This window comes from Phocoena sinus, chromosome 20 (assembly GCF_008692025.1).
Source record: "Phocoena sinus isolate mPhoSin1 chromosome 20, mPhoSin1.pri, whole genome shotgun sequence".
NCBI classification, from domain to species: Eukaryota; Metazoa; Chordata; class Mammalia; order Artiodactyla; family Phocoenidae; genus Phocoena; species Phocoena sinus.
The window spans coordinates 988,635-1,001,887 of NC_045782.1; the positions used below are offsets into that span (position 1 = coordinate 988,635).

At 56.7% G+C, this 13,253-nt stretch overlaps 1 protein-coding gene across 3 annotated transcripts; it reads right to left on the reverse strand.

Moving 5' to 3' along the window:
• Nucleotides 1-265: 265 nt before the first annotated feature.
• Nucleotides 266-13,117, reverse strand: ATPAF2 (ATP synthase mitochondrial F1 complex assembly factor 2). 3 transcript variants are annotated; one of them, XM_032617282.1, is made up of 8 exons: nt 12,806-13,117; nt 7,156-7,200; nt 6,769-6,914; nt 5,673-5,770; nt 4,187-4,267; nt 2,551-2,663; nt 2,091-2,206; nt 266-689 (listed from the first exon to the last, which is right to left on the reverse strand). In XM_032617282.1, the coding sequence occupies exons 1-8, from the start codon at nt 12,936-12,938 to the stop codon at nt 552-554; spliced, it is 870 nt and encodes a 289-aa protein (XP_032473173.1). In that variant the 5' UTR covers nt 12,939-13,117; the 3' UTR covers nt 266-551. The 3 variants fall into 3 exon arrangements, with proteins under 3 accessions (XP_032473173.1, XP_032473172.1, XP_032473174.1); XM_032617281.1 differs by having other exon boundaries at nt 7,156-7,203; XM_032617283.1 differs by lacking the exon at nt 7,156-7,200.
• Between the last annotated feature and the right edge of the window lie 136 nt (nt 13,118-13,253).

Below are 13,253 nucleotides of genomic sequence, written 5' to 3' on the forward strand. Positions count from 1 at the left end.
ATTGCCGTGGCTTCTCCTGTTGCGGAGCATGGGCTCTAGGCACGAGGGCTCAGTAGTTGTGGCACGTGGGCTCAGTACTTGTGGCGCACGGGCTTAGCTGCTCCGTGGCATGTGGGATCTTCCCGGACCAGGGCTCGAACCCATGTCCCCTGCATTGGCAGGCGGATTCGTAACCACTGTGCCACCAGGGAAACCCTACTTTCTATTTTTAAGAGTAAATCATTTTTGCTAAAACAGTAGGAACAAACAAGCAGAAACAGATGGCTCGGACCAAGAGGGACTCAGTTTTAATAGACTGTTTGATTAAAAACTGGAAAACAAAAGCCTTGGGGCTAAGGGCCACTGAGAGCTCCCCGGTGGAAGGGTCCGGCCCAGCAGCACGTGCCCTGTGGGTAGGCAGGGTGGCCTCGGGGACCCAGAGGTGACCGGAACAATGAGTGGAGGCTCCACGAGCTTCGAGGCAAAGAATCGCTCAATATAATCACTCGTACCCACGCCCCCTGCCTCGGCGCAAGCTGGCCTCCACCAGCCGCGCGGCCTGGGGCCCGGCCTCACCCCTGCAGCAGCTTGTGCTTGACGGCCGAGCTCTCGGAGCAGAGGTGCACAAAGAGGGCGCCGGCGGCCGTGCGCGCCCGCAGGTCCTGCAGCTCGTAGTCGTGGGCCCACTCGACGTTGCCCCACTTCTGGATCTGAGGGGAGGACGGGACAGGCCACTGGGTGACTGGCCAGAGCCACGACGTCCCATAGCTGAGGAGAGTAGGCTCTGATCCCGCTCGAACATGAGAGACACGCAGGGGGAGCGACAGGTAAGAAAACACGGTGGGGGGGGGGCAGGCAGAGCAGGCACTGTGCTCATGGGTACGGCCACACGTGCATCTCCCCCAGAGGCCTGACCTTCCCACGGGGAGGCTGACGTGAGGCAGTCTGCAAAGTGTCACCCTCCATGAGCTGCCTCACTGGGCAGGGCTGTAAGTGCCCTGGTGTGGGGGGGATGAATAAACCAGCCAGGGCCACACGGTCGCTGCAGCCGGGCTCCTGGGGGAGGCCGGGGCAGCAGAGGCCGGCATGTCTATACTGGGCAGGGCTGCAGACACTCTCTCCAGGAGGAGCCCTGTCCTGAGCATGGCTGTCAGTGCGACTCCAGCCCACCCTGTGGGCCCCTCCCTGGCCAGGGGCCCAGAGGCGTGGGCCCCCCACCCAGGAACTCGAGATCTACCTGCATTTCAGGTGGCCCAGAACATCTGAAGGGCGTTTTATACTCTGAGAGAACTGTTTTGCGGTGGGTGGAATGTGAGGTTCAGGGAACGATGGCCCCGCTCGGACCCCACAGCCAAAAGTAGAGCCCGGACTGGAAACCAGGCTTCCTGGCTGCCGCCTCCAGGCCCAGATCGCCCTCTTCCCATCCAACCCTTTCTCACACCAGAGAGTAGCCGGCCTCTCACAACACAGAAGCAGTTTTATCCCCTGGCATTTTCCTGAGCGGGTGACTAGACGAACTTGGAAAATGCTGTCATTACAAAAAGGTTTTCAGCACGCTAGGAGCCAAGTTGTAACAGCAGTTAACCTTCTGAGGCTGGAGAAGTGACAAGGGCACTGCCGAGAGCACCATCATTCTGAGTTAAAAGACGCAAACGGCAGTGCAGCAAAGCCTTATCGATTCTGAGCCCCCTGAACCAAACGCGCACAAGCAGCAGCCCCGAGGGCCCGCCGTGCGCACGTCCGGGTGTGCAGGCTCAGCCTCCTTCTAGAAGCACCCACGCGGCCCCTGCTTATCTTGAGGGGCCCAGCCTGCAGCTGTGCCCGAACCGGCCTGAACCTCCACCCGCAGAGGGGGGCTCCGAGACCCGCCTCTGGCATCATCTCAGGGGTCGCCCGCGCCTCGGATTCCTCCTGTGCAAGATGGGAAACAAGAGCCCTCGCCCGACACGGTGCTGAGAAGAGGCGGCGAGGCGGTGAGGGAGGGCTGAGCAGCACAGCCGTGGTTTGCTACCGTTGTGATGCGACGACACCTCTACGGGCCTTAGCGTCCGGGCTCCGCGTGTACACGGCGGGGTGCCCTTCGGGGAGTCTGCCTTGGGGCTGCGCCTCACCTGGAAGGCCTCCTCCAGGCGCGACAGCAGCACAGCCTGCTCCACCGTCAGGTGCAAGTCGATCAGGCCCAAGGTCAGCACCATGGACTTGAGCTGGCTCACCACAAACTCAATCCCTGCAGGGACACAGCCAGGTCAGGACCCGGGGCCCCCGTCCCACACGGGGCAGTCGCCAGGCGGGGGACAGAGCCTTCGCCACACTTCTCAAGGGGCGCTCTGCTCTCCCTCGGGGATCCCTGCTCTGCTCCTGCCTGGGGCGGGCCCCGGCCCGTCAGAGCGAGCACTCCACCCCGTGATCCGAGCCAGGCCAGGGAGACCTGAATGGAGACTCCTGACAAGGGGAGAGCCACGTCCCCCAGAGAGGGTGTGAACCTGCTGGCCCGTGGACCAGGGGACAGGTTAGCATGACAGCCCTCCACCCCCAGCCCATCCTCCCTGGCCGACAGGAAGCACCACGCACCTTGTAGGGCCCACGTGTTGTAAGAGGCCAGGTGGCTGACCAGCACCTCCCGAGTCCGGGCTGGGATGCTGGGCCCCACGATGCTGGTGGAGGAGCCGATCTTCACGCCGTATCTAAAAGGAAGAGGCTGCATGTCTGTCCGTCCTGCTGTGCAGCCCAGCTTCTGCCCAGAAGCAGAGCCCCAGCCTGCTGAGCACACGTGTGCCCCTTCAGGGGCCAGCTGGGAATACGGACAGCACCTGCCGCTGCAGTCAGTGGCCTCCTGACCTAGTAACCTTCTGTCACCAAGAGCAGAGGGCAAGAAACAGCTCTGGATGGAGGCAGAGTTGGCAAGTCAGGAAGCAGGGGGTCACTTATAGCTCCTGAAATTCGAATTCATTGGCCTGAACGTCCATCAGAACTATGGGCTGCCTGCGTTTCAAACCTTTGCAGAAAAGTCCTCACATATGAGCCATAAAAGACTTCTTTTAAATATTGTTTTCTTTACAATAGTTGTGTATGTCCTGTATCAGGCAATCATTTTTTCACACATTTATTAAGCCTCTACCATACACAAGGCACTGTTTTTAGTCTGGGACACGAGCTAGCTTCAAGAACGACACGTTTTCAAGAACAATCTTAACTACATAAAATGCAGGAAAAAACAATGGAATAAAAGCAATTTTTGTAATTTCCTCTCACATATCACTGATTTTTCCTATTGGTATAGAAACAGTCTTTCCGAAATTTCCAATAGTACAAATGGAACACAGGAAGCGGCCACGTTTTCCTGTAATCTGCTACGGGTGAGAAATTTCAACTGCCACAAAAAGCTGACAATTCTGTACCACAGCAAAGGCCTGCAGGCACCAAACTACTGCTCCATTTCACTGCACTCCAAAATGGCATCGCATCTTTGCAGTTCTCACGTGCCATCTAGCCGTTCGGTTTTATCTGATCCTTCAACACACTGGCTATGCCTCTTACTACAAAACCCAAGGATGCCGACACATCGTGGGTGCTCAGGAAATGTGTACAGATAAAAAACGCTATGCCAAAACCACTCCATGTACGCACACTTACAAAATACTGTGGTCAAGGGAGCACAGGGTCAGAGCCCTTTGCGAATCCCCTGGGAATGAAATGAAACTGAATCAACTGTGCCATATCAATGGCCTGTTCAATTCTGCACAAGAGTCTTCCTGCCAAGAAAAAGCACTGGGCATCATCAATCCCTGGAAACCTCCCACCCACAGGTTCACCTGTCCAGACTTTTCTCCATGTGTGAGGATCACACACACTGCTTTGTGATTGTGTATATGACTGCACAGCAACTGTGACAACGAGCAGGGCGGTATCTGCCAATGCGAGCATTCAGTGTGTGCCAAGCAGGGTGCACCACTTCGCGTACACCTCCCAACACCCTGGGAAGGGAGGGATTATGAGCCTCACTCACAGACAAGGGAGCTCAGAGAGATCAAGTCACTAGCCCAAGGTCACACAGCCAATGGGGGAAGAAGCACTGAACAGCATTTTCCCCCAAGGTGGCCCTGTCCTGAGTCCCCTGGGTGCTCTGAACTCAGAACGCTGACCAGCTCAGGGCCTCGGCTGTCCAGCATGGCCTGGACCCTGGCCTGCCCAGCGCTGAGCGGCTCACCTCCTCTCGGCCCAGCCTATGACTGGGTCCCACTCGTTCCTCTGCAGCTCCACCAGCGTCTCTGGTTCTTCCACCCTGCAGCTAATTCAGTGCAAAAGCACCTCCATTAATAAAAAAGTACAATTCTTTCATCCAGCGACAGACACAGATACACAAAACGCAACAGCAGACCTCTCCACCCCCTACCCCCGCCCCCACGCCTTTCCCCCAAAGCAGTGGTTCTCAAAAGTGTGGCCCAGGGCTCACCCTGGACCTTGCTGGAAATGCGCATCCTCAGGCCCCACCCTCTGGGGGTGGAGACCAGCAGCCTGCAGCTTCACAAGCCCTCCAGGGGTTCTGCGTAAGTTTGACTTTGAGACCCACCGTCCCGAACACCCCCAGTTATCGACAGGTCACTGCTTGCAGTGCTGTCCTGGTGCTGCCCTCAACACTAACACTGTCCCCAGACCCACACCCCCTTGGTCCCAGGATGCTGCGCCAGAAGCTCGGTCACTCATCCTGCCTGCCAGCCCCTCCCAAGAGGCGGCGCCCCGGCCACGGGCCAGCTGCCTGTCTGCCCACGTGCCTCCCAGCCACAGATGCGGCCGCCAGCGGCCCTGCCCGGCACCACCGATGCCAGGCCACACCACTGTTCTGACCAAGAGACAGAGATGAGGTCAGCTGAGGGGAGCTGAGCTGCAAGGCCTCCTGGGATGGAAGCCTGGGGGTGCCGGGGAGGCCAGGCCGGTGCGAGCAGAAATGGCAGGGAGGTCACGAAGGTGCGGGGAGGCGGCTGCCCAGGGGAGAGGAGTGGCCCCCAGGGCAGAGGGGGCTCCCACCCGCAACTGCTCTCAGTACTGGGATGGTCTCCAAGAAAACCCCCTTCTCTGAGCTGGGCTGGAAGGGTACTCTTCCCTGTAACCAAACGGTCCCTAACGCAAACAGCACGGACTTTCCACCAGCAGTACCAGCGGCCTCTGCAGGGACACCTCTGTCCCCTCGCCCCAGTGCCGATTTCACATGCCATCCTGGAGGTACCCGGGTGTCGGAGCATTCAGGCGGCAGACGTGGGGATGCTCGGTTATTCCTTCCACTTCCTGTCAACATCCCCGACCCACCCGCGAGAGAACCCAGGCGCAGGGAGGATACAGACGAGGAGGCTGGCCGCTGGATGCCAAGGTCGGGCCATCCGTGACCCAGCGGACAAGTGAGAAGCAGGCGACCTACGTGAGAACGTGCGGTGGCCGGACATGACCCCCTGGGTCCTGGAGCCTGAGAGAGCTGCAGAGGCCACTAGCCTATCCCGCCCCAGGCCAGGGGACAGCTGCTGGCTGTGGGAGAGGGCCGGCCCGACGCTGGGGCAGCCCGTGCCCTCCCGCCTGGGGTCTGCAGAGCAGCTGAGTGCTGAGGAGGTAAGGGCCTGCCCTCTCCTCCACTGAGAAGGCTCCAGGCAAACAGCCTGAGGGACTCGCTCAGGCCCCGGGGAGGCTGCCCGCACGTCCATTACCAGACGGTGTCAGTGTCCAGGAACTTTACGGCTGCCCAGATGAGCTGGTTCTTGTCTCGCTGGGTCGGGTTGTCTAGAGACGTGTTGCACAGTGTGGTCTGGATCAAAGGCAGAGAGAAAGCCCGTCAGCACAGCCAGCCCCGAGGACACTGCCCAGGCCCCAGGAACAATGAACTCCCCCAAGGTCTCAGTCTCTGTACTACCAGGCTCTGCAGTGTTTAATTCAATCCTCACCACAACCCTTTCCAGGAGGTACTATCACTGTAACCGTTACAGAGACGTGGGAAGCCAGGCCCAGGGAGATCAGGTCCAGCGAAGGCAACATGGAGGCATTCCTGGATCCGGCTGAGAAGCTCACCCGCCAACTCCCCGATGCCTCAGAAAGCAGGGGACAAGCCAGCCAACCCAGGGGCAGGACGGTTTTTCCAGATCTGCCTTGCGGCCCACAGGCTGCTGAGCTACCCGAAGGCTCCGTCTGCAGCCCGTGTCCCCTGTTCCCTGGACACTCCAGGGGAGCTGGCACGCGGGCAGAGAGGCTGAGAAGCCTGCCTGGGGCCTGGGTCCATGTGCCGGGAAGCACAGACTCTCGACGCATCGTCTGGTCCCATCCTGACCACCACCCACTTTTCAGGGTGGGGACCTTGCCCAAGGGGCGGCAAGTTGCCCAAGGTGACCAAGTGGGCCTCTCCCCAGCTGCTCCTCTAGGGCCTCAGGGAGGCCAGCTTCTCAGGGAGGGTCTGCACCGCCACCAACCCTGCTGAGTGCGAACTGAGCTGAGGCCAGGCTGGCTACGTGCTGCTGAGGAGATGGACAGCAAGCATGACCAGCATGTCCATGACCAGCACATGACCCAGACCATCACAGACCCTCAGAGCTGACAAAACAAAGGAACGGCTGCCCCAGAGGGAAATAAGAGAGCTGGCAGCCAGGGAAGGATTGTGTCCCGAGACCCAGGGAGGAACCAGGCCCTGGGGGTGGGGGTGGGGTGGGTGCCCACAGCCCCCAGGGCCTTATCGAAATCGGGAGATGATCCCTAATTCTGCCCGGTGCCCCACGAAGCCCATGGCAGCCTCGGGCACGGGCTGTGACCTATTACCAGGTGCATGGTGTATGTCTTGATGGTGTCCTGCTGGGAGTCCCACTCAGTGGCCACAGCGACGGCCAGGGCCTCGCTGGGGACGGTGAAGAGCTTGGCTTGGGGAGTCCTCAGCTTCCTGTGGTCCAGATTGATCTCAAAGCCAGCTTGAAAGAACAGGTGAAAACCTCTCAGGGGCTAATAAGCAGAATCGAGTGACCACCCCTATATTTAGCTACTTGATTCGGTGCAAAGACGCCCCGAGATCCTTCTGGGGGGTGGGTGGCTTACAGAAACACACCCGACGAGAGCGCCAAGGTCAAGCTTACCGAGGAGCTGGCTGGAGGTGAAAAGTGTTTCCACCCATTCACAGAAACAAAAGAGGCAGCGAAAATTCCAGACACTCACCTTCACCCTGTGAGATGCTGACATTCTGATAGAACCTCTTCCTTTCTGCTGGGAAGATTTTTCAAAAGCGCAGTTTAAAATGCTGTGGAGACTCAGAAGGAGCCTGTACCACCACTGATTCTGACTGACCACCCCGACTTCCACACAGCACCCAAGGGTCTCCCCACTCCACATGGATCAGTGGCTTCTGAGTAAGAGGCTAGGGGCAGCAGCCCCGCCGACACGAGACTGGAGGCCCCTGCATCTGTCTGGAGGCCTCGGTCGGGGTGCCCAGACGATGTCCAGCATGTTCTCCAGCGCCTGGCTGGGCAGCAAGTCCAAAGCCAGACCAGGCAGGAAGTGGGGGGTGGGGGGATCTGAAGGCTGACTCATCCCTGGGGGAGGGACCCCCCCCAGGGATGTGGCAGAGAGCATTCTGCCACACGCCCCACACGGCCATGGGGAATGGGCCCAAGAGACCTGGCGGTCAAAGAAAGTACAGAGCAGAGACTGACGGCACAAGCTGAACCTCCCAAAGCTGCCGGGACAGCGATGTCTCCCATGAGGGGGTCTTCTTACCTCTGCCCCCCTCCTCTGTCCTGGCCAATTCCACCTCTGTGCTGATCAGAGATGCCGGCCAGGTGGGTTCAGGGCTGCGCTGAGGGGAGGGCAAACTCCAGTCTTGGAGCAAACTTGGTGATGACTAACCCCCTTCCAGGGCAGGACTCAAAGCAACCCTGCCCTCGAGGCATGTACTGTCTCGTGGGTAGACGGACACTAAACCCAAGAAGACTTATCTCCTCTGGGCCAAAGGAAGACCTCCAAGCAGCCAGATGGCACCTGAGAGCTGCAGAAGAGCAGGGCAGGCCCAACCGTGCTGATGGCTTTCAGAGTGTGAGTGTGTGTGTGTGTGTCTGTGTGTGTGTGTGTGTGTGTGTGCCCACGATGGCTGCAGAGGCCCACATCTGGGGAGGAGGCCGGCAGGTCCCAGCGAGGAGGGTGGGGGAGCCAAGTAGGGGGTTCACACAGGCAACGAGACCAGGATCTGGAAAATTCACTTGGCGGGATCCATGCTCCCCAACAATGTCAAAAGATGGAGGTTTTCTCCCTGGACCCTCCAAGGTCTTGGGTCTCATAAGACAAGTCATGAGATTAGGAGCCTGTGAAGCACCCATATCCTCAGTGACAGAGGGCGAGCTACCAGCAATGGAAACCCCATCCTTACAGGCAGGAGACAGGCTAGTCTTGTAGGATCACACAGAACAGGTCTATTTTGAGTATGAATCACTCCCTTTACAGAACGTCTGTTTCTGTGGCAAAACCACACTTGGTGCCTTTTAAGTGACAATTTTAAGGACTATGTAGATACAAAGAAATGGGTATGTGAAAAAGCATTGAATTTTAAAAGCTGCCACAAGAAACCAGGCTATATGAGCGGAGAACATTAACGAGCTGCTCCTGTGAAGAGTGCGGAACTGGAAATCAATGTCCACTGGCTCCCTTTCTCCTGCGAGGCTGCTTCAATACGTAGAAAGAAACAGGCGATTTTCTGTGTCACTTCCCCGGACACTCCTCCTCCTGTCCCAGGCTTCACAGACCAGTGAGTGATCCTTCTACCAGCCTTAATTTCCGGGCTGGCCTTTCCTTTGGAAAGACTCGAAGCCTCAGAACTGCAACCACCACGGTGCACCAGGAACAGCGGACGTGCCTTCCCAGAGCTGCCTCAATACCTTTCTCTTTCTAAACAGTGCCACCTGGCGGGCCTTAAGCCTTAAAGTTAGATTCTGACTCGGGGTCCCTCTACCCATAATCCTGGGGCGGCTGTGACAGAGCGTTTTCAAGTTTCAGAATTCTTTGGGCCAGCTATATAAAGAACTTTTGCAATTCAATAATAAAAAGACAACCCAACTAAGAAATGGTCAAAGGATCTGAATAGACATTTCTCCAAAGAAAATGTACAAGTGTCCAAAAAGCACACGAAAAGATGTTTGACATCATTCATCATCAGGGGAATGCAAAGCAAAGCCCCGACACACCACTTCACACCCACTAGGATGGCTATGACCAAAAAGACAGATGTTGGGAAGGAGGTTGAGAAACTGGGACCTTCATACATTGCTGGTGGAAATGCCACCTTGGAAAGCAGGGTGGCAGTTTCTCAGAAAGTTAGGTACCATTTGATCCAGCAGTTCTACTCTTAGATACCTACCTGCCTGTGAGAAAGGAAAACATATGCCCACACAAAAACCTGTACTCAAGTGTTTACAGAGGCATTCAGAACACCAAAAGATGGAAACCACCCAAACGTTCACCAATGGATGACTGCATAAATAAGACATGGTGTGTCCCTACAACGGAATGTTATCAGCTGTGAAAGAGAATGGAGTACTGACACATGTCACCCCTGGGATAAACCTTGAAAACATGCTGAATGAAAAAAAGCCAGTCAAAAAAACCACATTCCATTTATATGAAATATCCAAACTAGGGAAATCTACAGACACAGAGAATAAAGCAGTGGCTGTCTAGGCCTGGAGGCACTGAGGGGGTACTCGGAGAGCGGTAGCTAACGGGTACAGGGGTTCTTTGGGGTGATAAGAATGTTCTAGAATCGATGGCTGCACAACCCCTTTGGGTATACTGAAAACCACTGAGTTGCACACTTTCAGTGAGTGAAATGTAAGTGCATCACATCTCAATAAAGCTGTCAAAAAATCCTTCAACGCACCTCTTTTCCAAATTGTTCTAGCATCCAGAGCAGGGGCTGGCACACTTCTGCCAAGAGCCAAATAAAGTATTTCAGGCTTTGCAGGCCATCCAGTCTCTGGTGCAGCCAGCCAACTCTGCACTGTGGTAAAAGCAGCCCTAGATGCATGTCAGTGAATGAGCAGGGCTGGGTTCCAATAAACCTTTATTAACAAAAACAGGTGGCAGGCCGGCCTCCTTATCTACAGCATCTGCCTCAACCCAGCACAAGCAGCCTCCGAAGACGGGGCAGAGACTGAGAAGCTAAACCACTTGTGCAGGCGACAGACAACTTGTAAACAGAGGAGACCCCCAGCCTTGCCCTCACCGGTGTCGTCCTCAGCTGGACAGGCAGCCTCTCCGAACACCTTCCCCTCTAAGCGGCTGACGGCTCCAACAGCTGGTACGGGGCTGGACGCCACACAGCCCGGTGACCCTCTCCTAACCCCCTCCTTGCCTTCCGACAACCTTCAATGGCACAGCTGTCCCTAAGGAGCCAAGTTCAATCTACTTGCCTCTCCAAGTCTTCACGGAGAAGCCACCACTTGGGTTTAACCTTCCACTCCTCCAAAGACGCACAGACGCTCAGGTCGGAAAAGCAGAGCGCTCAGGTCGGTGCGAGACGCTCCGTCCCACTGCTCGGCACTCTTTCACCCACTCTTATCTTCCTCCACGTTTGACTACCTACCAAGAGCCGAAGCTAGCAAGTCTGCAGTAGAACGGGACAGGGGCAGGTCAGTGCCACCATGACGGCAAGTGGCACCCACCAACTGGATGAACCCTCTGATTGAGGAAACTTAAGGGAATTCCTGAACGTGTCCCCTTCGCTCGTGTGCTGCCTCCCTGGGGTGCTGTAAAGGAAAAACAACGCTCCCGTTTTCCTTTACACACTCACACAGATACTATGCTCCAAACGTGGAGGGGGGGCGGTTAGGGTTAGGGATCCCTACCGATCGGATACCACTGATCAACTCTGAGACACCAGCTGAGTGTCCTACAATTGACTCAATTCTGACACTACCCGCCTGGAGACAGCGCAGGATCCCATAGATTAAGGACTCAGTCTTACAAGAGTTATGTCCTGCACGATAGCTTGCTAGAGCAGTTGACGGAACTTAGGAGAACAGTTTGCTTACTAGAGTACCAGTTTACTACAAAAGGATACAACTCGGGGACAGGCAAATGGAGGAGATGCGTGGGGCAAGGTATGGAGGAAAGGGTGCCGAGTTTCCATGCTCTCTCTGGGCACCCTCCCTGCATCTCCACGTGTTCCCCAACCTTGAAGCTCTCCAAACCCCATAGTTCAGGGGTTTTATGGAGGCTTCATTACACCGGCATGATTAAATCACAGGTAATTAGTGATCAACCTCCATTCAATCTCCAGTCCCTCTCCCTTTCCCAGAGGTCAGAGGGTGGGGCTGAAACTTCCAACCCTCTAATCAAGTGTGTTTGGTTCCCCTGGCAATCAGCAGCCATCCTTAGGGGCTTTCCCTAAGGAAAAAGTCACCTTGTTAACATACACTCAGGTGTGGTTGAAAGGGGCTTGTTATGAGTAATAAGACCCTCCTTTCACCTTTATCACTCTGGAGCTCTTTTAGGACAGAAGACCGACTATTTTAACAAAAGATTCTCCCATAGCTCTCATTACTTAGTAAGCTACAAGGGTTTTAGGAGATGTATGCCAGTACAAGAAAATGACCAAACGTGTACATCTCTTATCATAAATCACACGGTCACAGATGCCCTTCCTTCTTCCCCTTTACTGGCTCTTCACGGATCACCTCCAGGCCCTTCACCTGGACCCTGACAGGTGAGTTCTCTGCTCCCTGCTACATCCATTCCTCTTCCCTATTTGTATAAAATTATGGAACAGAAGGGCGCTCAGAGACAACCTAGCCCTTCAACTCACAGACGAAAATGATGTCTAAACGAAGCAGTCACATGCCTAAGATCACACAGCTCCTGGTTCAGCAGCATCAGACCCCAGTTATGTGCTTCTGCCACGATGCCAAGCTGCCTGTGGAGCTCTAGATTTCCTAAAGCAGGCAGTGTCACAGCGAGCTCCCTCACCCGCTGCCACCTCTGGACGTGTTCCAGCCGCCCGCGTTCCACCCTCCCTGCTCCTCTACACCGAGCTCCTTCTCGTCTGTCAAGACTCAGCTTAAATGTCCTTTCACCCAAGACCCTTTCCAGACCCTCAAAACCCCCAAGATGGGAATAGGTGCTTCTTTGTACCTTCCTCACACAGGATATAGGCTATTGTTTAACCAGGGTGTTATAACCTTCTGCACTCGACACTGAACATCACCTAGGTAGAGGCTACGTCTCTCTTGAAGACAACGGTGCCTCCCGCCCTCAGCACATCAATACTGAGTGACTGGAAGGAGAGCTTTACTATCTTCACTCAACGGAGTCACTCCCACTCTTACCCCTAAAACCTCTCCCCAGAAGCAACGAAAGAGCCACTACCTTCTCCTAAGCCTCATCTGAGTCGGAAGGGGAGGAAGAGGCACGGGGTGTTAACTCCTTAGCAGATGGCAGGGGTCGTGGGAAGGCAGTAGGAGGAAGGGTCAGGACAGCTGCGGAGACAGCGGCCGGGATGGAAGACTGAAAGCCCGGGCTCCAGGTCCCTTCGGTGCCGGGTCGCGGGGACACAGAAAGCAGCCCGGCAGACCGGCCTTTACCCCGCAAACCTCTCAGAGTTTGCTCTTCTCCATTGGGGCAATCCCGACCCAGAACCCGAATTTCCCCGCCTGAAAACAAGGATGACTTCTGCTTTCCTAACAGAAGAGAAAAAAGCCACACGTGCTAAAGAAAACGACGCGCGTGCGCCCTGGGGCGGTCCCTGCCCTTGCCGGGGCTTCCCTTCCGACCTGTGACCCTGTACGGCCAACTCCTCAGCCTGCTCCGCCCTGGCCTCCCTCACCTGCTGGGGGCGCGTAGGCCCGGGCGTGGGCCGGGGGTTTTGGCCCCAGCCCCGTGGAGGCGGTGAGGCCACCCCGGGGGCAGTTCAGGAGGTGGCGACCCCCGCCCCGCAGCCGGAGGCAGCTCCTCCACATCGTGCGGGGGCCTGGGAGAACGACCGCGCGAGATCTGAGCGCGGGGAACACCGAGCGGAGGGACCGCACGCTGCGCACTCGGGCCGCACGAAGCTTCTCACCGGCGACCGGAGCTTCTCACCGGCCGCCGGCGTCCTCAGCCTCCCTGGGCGCCGCCATGTTGCGCACGACACTCGCGGCGCGCCGTCGCCGCGCGCCTCAGCGCACGCCGCAGCCAATCAGTATCACAAACGCCCAGGCCCCGCCCCCGCGCCGCGCCTCGGGAAGAAGACTACAAGTCCCAGAGGGCCTCGGTGCCCGCCACGTGCTGTCTCC